Source organism: Pelophylax lessonae (genome assembly GCF_965119305.1).
Source record: "Pelophylax lessonae genome assembly, chromosome: 1".
NCBI classification, from domain to species: Eukaryota; Metazoa; Chordata; class Amphibia; order Anura; family Ranidae; genus Pelophylax; species Pelophylax lessonae.
In genome coordinates, this window is record NC_138768.1 from 204,779,581 (window position 1) to 204,786,358 (window position 6,778).

The window sequence follows — 6,778 nt, forward strand, 5'->3', positions numbered from 1 at the left end:
ACGGTCCGTTCCCATCCGATTTCCCCCATAGAGATGCACGGGGAACTGACAGCTGTGTCTCCGCACACAGCGCGGAGACACAGCTGTCATCCTCCTGCTCAGCGGGGGATCGGCGGCTCGATCCCCCGCTGAGACAAATGGAATCCGTCCGACGGACGGATAGTGTGAAAGGGGCCTTAGGCTTATGTTCAATACTGTATACTTAATCTGGTCATACACTGAATCTCGGCTGGTTCAGCAGGAACCAGTCGGGATTCAAAGCGGTAATGGGCAGGCTGAATGTACCAAGTTAATCGATCAGCTTGGGTACAGCCAGCCTGCTGAATTCTGTTGTTATTATCGCTAGCAGCTGCTGTGTCCGCTAGCAATAATCACTGTCTTTTCCTGGCAGGGAGTCGGGGGAAGACCATGACCTGGCATGAGGGATTCCCACACAACACTGTCTGTGTTGATGGGGGAATCGAGGAAATTTCTTTCTTGCAACCCGTGGTTTCAGTAAAGAAATTAGCGGTGTGTATGGCCAGACCTAGTGGTGTGGCAGGTGTACTTTAATTAGGACCTTAGGCATACCTTGTTTGTCCAAGGATCCTCCTTCACTGGGCACACACCTGCTGGCAGTTGGAAGCTGTTAGCAGTTCTTTTAGCACTGAAAAGCAGTAACCAAATGTCTTGGCATCAGTGCTTGTTTAACAAACTCCACTGCATTTTTTTAATGGTTAATTAAAACTTTTCTATTTTTTTTTTCACAGATTTCTAGAAATACTTTTATAATACTGTACAAAAAATTGTGTTTTTGTAGTATAAGTGCCAAAACACTCCCAAAAATAAAAATTAAATAAAAATGCCTTTGTAAACAGGCTTTTTGCCAGAAATGTAATTTTAGTTTATTGATAAACTATCACTATATAAAATGATTATGGGATAGTAAATTGTCAGTAAGTAGAATTTTATAGTAAAGTGTCTTTAGTTAGAAGCTGCCACATTTTGCGTAGGGGACAATGTCTCAGTGACTGTGCAATTTGGAGGTGCGTGACAGCATCCCATTGACAGCAACATTTCGAATATAGGGGAAAATGCCATTTGGAATTGAGACCACGTCCCAATTAAAGTATCACCTAAAAGTGGTCTGGTCCTGGGGGTTGCCCCCCCCCCCCTTTTTTATTTATTTGTTTTGTTTTTCTTTTCTCTTTCACTCCTTCTTTTTCCCTCCCTTCTCTCCTATTCTTCTTAGGCTGTACCTTCCTTCCTGCTTTTTCTTTTCATAAAAGCCCATCTCATGGGCACAAAACCTGTTCCACCCTCCCCAAGGGCATACATACAGTTAACTTCTCCTTTAGACACTACTGTGGTTATTAGTCATCTGGGTATTTCCTCTAAGTTCCCGTATGCCGGCCATATGATAGATGCTGGCGGGGGGTGGAGAATTCCCCAGAGTTGTCTCACTATTCTATCCCTATCTTACCACTTATTTTGTTTATTGCCACGGTGGACCTAGCGGAGTAACCATATTCGCATCATGATTTATAATGCTTATCATTCCATTCTGATGAGTACTCACATGATCGGTTAATTGATGTTTCTATAGACAAGGTTGTACTTTCCCTCCATGCCTTGCATTCTATGTCTATTTAGCTGTTGGGTACTGTTTTACATATGTATTACGCTTGTTCTATTGTATGCCTCCTTGTTTCCATAAATAAATAAAGAATTTACAAAAAAAAAAAGTATCACTTGGAATAAGGGACAGCATCACAGTGACAATGTATTAACCTGCAATCTGCATGCTTAGTACAAAGCAAGAACTTGTTTAACCAACTATCACGTTTATATATTTACCATCCTAACTTTTTCTGCTCTGCACTAGACACACCGCCAGATCCGATTAAATGAGCTATTGAGGGAGCACTCCAGCACAGCCAATGTCATTGTCATGTAAGTTTACGATGCTTCCTGCAAGCATATTCCTCATTTAATAAGTATCTTGGTAAAAATAATGATTTTTTGACTACTATTCTCTAGCCATCGCAACAGATAACTGTATTAGATGTTAGAGAAGATGGTAGGAAATGTAAAGTTTTTGAAGCTTTTTTAATTGTTAATATATCATTTGTTGCTTAACGGTGAAAGAGATTTGGGAGGGTGACAATTCACAGAATACACCCATTCAGTTCATTACAAAAAGGTGACATCACTTTTATAAAATCGTTGACCAAATTTTGTCTTAGCCAGGTAAATGACCCCAAAATTGGGTTTAAAGCTAGCCTAATTCTGGTGCTGCATGGCTAACTTCTATTATTTAGTTTTCCAGCAATTTTTCCAAGCAAGTTTTATTTTATTGTTGATGTGTCACCTTTTATGACTGAGACTGGACAAATGCTAATTTAGAATCTTGCTTAGTACACTCTCGGCGCATTAGGCAGTTCACACCACTGGGTTGCAATAATGTGCGCTGAAAAAATGTACTGTACACAGTACTTTTTTTTCCAAAACAGTGGGTTGTGGTACAAACTACCACATTGCAACGCCACTGTGGGAAAAGGAATTTATTGAAATGCAATGTGTAGGATTGCTGCTTTGGCACTGTTTACTTCTAGCACACACCAGCAGTCATGCGATCGGAATGGGTTGTAGGTGTGAACGAACCCCAAATGTTTTTCTTAAAATGTTCACATCTTGAATCATTTATGCCCCAGATACCACTTTATAACGACACTGGGAGAGTAGCTATTCATAATTTCACCAATTTAAACCGCACCTGGAATTAGTGGGTCCTGGAGGGGGTTCAGGAGGAACAAATGGTTGCCCCTGAAATGATCAGCTCTTTGGGTTCTGATGCTATTTTTTACTATTTATTTCCAGTAAATGCCAAAGAAATAACAAATATATGTATCTAAATTTGCTACCAAATAAATCGTTATTTATCCCAAAAAAATTATGTAAAATATGTTAGGATGGACTGCAAATGCCAAAAGCTATAATGTGTGGAACACTGAAAAAACAGGACTTAGGAATCTGGGGAGAAAAAGGCTAGGGTACTCAAGTGGTTAAGAAGCGGAGTCATAATTGCTGGGGTAAATGAGTAGTTTACTGGGTTGAGTGTACTGCATGAAAAGGTTGGGTTGGATGTACACTGAAGACTTTCTGACATAAGCTTTTGGTCGGCCATACTCTATAGAAAAACTTCTCTAAGTGAATTGCAAACCTTTCGTATGAACGTTATTTACAGTAGGGCAAACATTTTATGGAGGGTGCGGTAATAAAAAAAAAAAAAAAAGAGAGAGAGAAGAGCCCAGACAAATGACCTATGAAAGTCATGTGACTTTCCTTCTCCAATCACGGCGCTCTCTCTCTGCAGTTTTTAACAAACATTTGACAATTCAAATGTAAAATGCAATCCAAAATGTCCAGCCAAGAGCAGTATTTGCTATAAATAAGCCACTGAGACACTCTGTAGCTGGCAAAATGTGCTGCAGTCTGATTGTGCAGCCTTCTTTAGATTTATTAACATCCAAGTAGTACAAGTGCATATCTGATTTGGTATAAACTGAATTGGGCTGCTTAAGTAGGAACTTGCACTAAAAAGCTGTTGATAAATCTCAAGATTGCAATAGTTGAGCACCGCTTTAGAATAATTAGGTGTTGGCACTTGAGCAACAGAACAGGAACTGAGTTCCAGCAAGATGACATTTTAAAATGTTACTATGTGCTTCATCCTGCTGTAATTTTCCACCACACATTGGGACCCACACCAGTTGTCGCTTATGTCGCAGGGAGTCAGCTGTCTCTTCTTGGTTCTTGCAGCCCTCCCCATGATGAAGCAGCGGGGTGCATGCGTATTGTTTTTTTGTTCCACAACATTTTTATTTTAGAAATACAGAAGAACAGTTTAACAAAGTAGTAAAGCAATGTGTACCTTCTTATAATGCTGAATATAAATATGTGACAAAAGCCATACATACACTCAGTTATAGACAACAAATAAGTCAAAAGTGAAAAAACGGAGCATGTCACATACATATACAGCAGTGGAAGAGGGAATTTGTAAGTTTTTCAGAAAATGTATAGATCTAAATCCTCAAAGTGGTTGTAACCCCAAAAAGAAAAAAAAATATTTTACATTTATAGCAGATTAAACCGCTTGTGCTTTCTAATATGTCCCTCTCTAAGCTGTAAGCTTATTCTGCCTGGTGCTGCCCTCTCCTCTGTAAACTGTCCATGTTTATCATGGCTGCTGATCCATTAATACCGTGGTCAGCTTACATGCCTCTATCATCCCGCTGCTCTCCTCTCTCTCCCTCCCTCCCTGCCTGTCGGCTTCTGTGTGTCAGAGCCATCTCGGCCCCCCCACCTGCCACTATCCGTAGCTGGCAGTAAAGGCAAAGAAATATAACTCCCAACCCCTCTTTTTTATCAATCTATCATACACTGTGTACATGTTTTTATAAAAGGATGCATGTTAACACCTTATCGCAGATCTCTATTGGCCGGTCATGACCGCTGTGCTGGCTGCTCAGCCCCTCCCGCTGTAGCCCTTAGATGGGGGAAAAGAGCGGCCAGAAGAGTTTTGCGATAAGGTATTTACAGGCATCATTTTATAAAAATGTGTACACAGTGTAGGATAGGTTGATAAAAGGGGCTGGCATTAATATTTCTTGGCCTTTACAACCACTTTAAGCAAGTCCAATATTCCCTCTGATTACATAGCAAAAGCTATCAAGGTATTGTTAAAAATAAATGTTCAGTGTCTTGGCAACATACAAAGAGACCAAGTTATCGGAGTGATGAATTTGGGTCTGTAGCCATTGCCTTGATCCTGCTGGTATAGGGTTAGCCCAATCCTGGAAAGGGGAGGTGAGCATGTGATGGTTTTTATATTGCTCTGAAGGTTTTTGAGATGAGTGATGTGTGTATGCGGTGCCATAATGTGCTGTCAACACCCTGGTTGAGCCTTCGTTTAAAAACTAGAAAACAGGAGCGTGGGATCCTATTTAAACCCAGTTTTATTAAACACACTTACATTGAGGCAAACAACTGAGAGCAGGGGTGCAGAAATTAAGGTGTAGCATCAACCAGGCTGTAGCAGTAGCAGTTCACAGTCCTGAAGCCGGCTACCAAGGACTCGCTTTGTGTAACCAAATCTGTCCGCCAATACCGGTGACCACCGCCGAGCCTTTTGGCAAGCTCTATGTCTGAAGCTGCTGCATACAGCCTGGTTGATACTACATCTCGCTCTCTGCACCTCTTGCTGACAGACGTTTGGCTGTAAGTGTGCATATATTAATAAATGATACTTTGGTTCTAAATGGGATCCCAAACTCCTGTTTGTTTTCTTGTTTTTGAGTTTTGATTGGATCAGCCCGAATCTACTGGTTGAGCAAAGCTTTTTATTTTTTTAATGTTTTTTAATTATTTATTTTTTTGTTACAGGGTTAAAAAAAAAAAAGTATGCACTGCACATCATGTTACTGCCATAGCATTATAGGACTAATATATCATTTTTTTATTGTTTAACTTTTGTTTCCTGTAGGAGCCTTCCAGTTGCAAGAAAAGGCGCAGTGTCCAGTGCACTTTACATGGCTTGGATAGAGGCACTTTCTAAAGATCTCCCACCCATTCTGCTTGTCCGTGGAAATCACCAGAGTGTCTTAACATTCTATTCCTAAGTGCTGCCAGCTACAGAACCTAAGGAAGTGGTACTTCAGTGGCTGGAGCTCAAAGTATCCTCACGTTCTCCTAACCCTAGAACTTCTTTCTTAATTAAACAGACTTGAAAGCACACGGAAGAAAGTAACTATTTCCAGGATTAAGAAAATTTTGCAGTTATACTGCTTCTGTTACATGACCAGTGGATCTTGGCTTCATGAGGGAGATTCTTATGTATGGGACTCGAATACATGAACGTTTTTTTTTTTTTTTCTTGCTACTTGAACAGCAGCAATAAAAGTGTGTTTGTTTTTATTTTGACCAGTAAAAGGATTCTAGATTTGTAAAAAAACAAAAAAAAAAACAAAACAAAAAAAAAAAACAAAGCCTTTAGCCTTGAGGTGCCTTTTTGAAAATTTGAAACCAAACTTCATCCATACCCCCATTTTTTTCTATAAATCTTGTTTAGAATGTACAATCTGCCTTTCAACTAGGACTGTAGATCAAAAAAAAACTTTAGTTTCTAGTTTCTTCCATCTTCACAATAACTTATGCTGCTTCTCCGTCTTCCATCAAGCTCTTCACACCTCACTTATGTCAATTTTTTTTTTTTTTTTTTTTTTTTTAATGTCTAAAAGAAACAGTTATTTAAAAAATAAACAAGTGGCCGGTTGGTGTATTCGAACAAATGACCAGGTGGTTCTTATCCAGTCCTTAAGCTCCAGCATGGTGGATCCCAGCACATACGGTAGCGGGAACATTATTCATTAGGCTTACTCAGTACACCAGTGCAAGTAGCAAGGCAATCCAGTGCCAATAGCAACCAGTGAAAACCCAAATTGTACTATACAGAGTTCAGCAAAGTGAGTTTTTATTGGTTGCTTTTGATTATCTCTTACTTTGCTTTTTGCAATTGTAATAAACAAGGTCACTGGTATGTACTTGTAAAATATTTTATCATATGCTGTTACTGTTGGTTTTGTAATATTTTCATATGAGACCCATTTCTCTTAGTGATGAGCAAAAAATATTTTGCTCTGACACAGGTAAGGATTTAAAACAGAGATATGAAAAGTCTGTTGAAACTGTAGACTGTTGCTGTGGGCAACTCAGACACGTTTAAATACATGGAGCC

At 39.6% G+C, this 6,778-nt stretch overlaps 1 protein-coding gene across 2 annotated transcripts in view; it reads left to right on the forward strand.

The window, feature by feature from the left end:
• Window positions 1-6,247, forward strand: part of SLC12A2 (solute carrier family 12 member 2) — a 192,835-nt gene extending 186,588 nt beyond the window's left edge. For both annotated transcript variants that reach the window (XM_082258915.1, XM_082258913.1), the window contains 2 exons: window positions 1,865-1,932; window positions 5,528-6,247. In XM_082258915.1, coding sequence (XP_082115041.1) covers window positions 1,865-1,932; window positions 5,528-5,663 — 204 coding nt within the window. In that variant the 3' untranslated portion in view covers window positions 5,664-6,247. The remainder of the gene's footprint in view (window positions 1-1,864; window positions 1,933-5,527) is intronic.
• The last annotated feature ends 531 nt before the right edge of the window (window positions 6,248-6,778 follow it).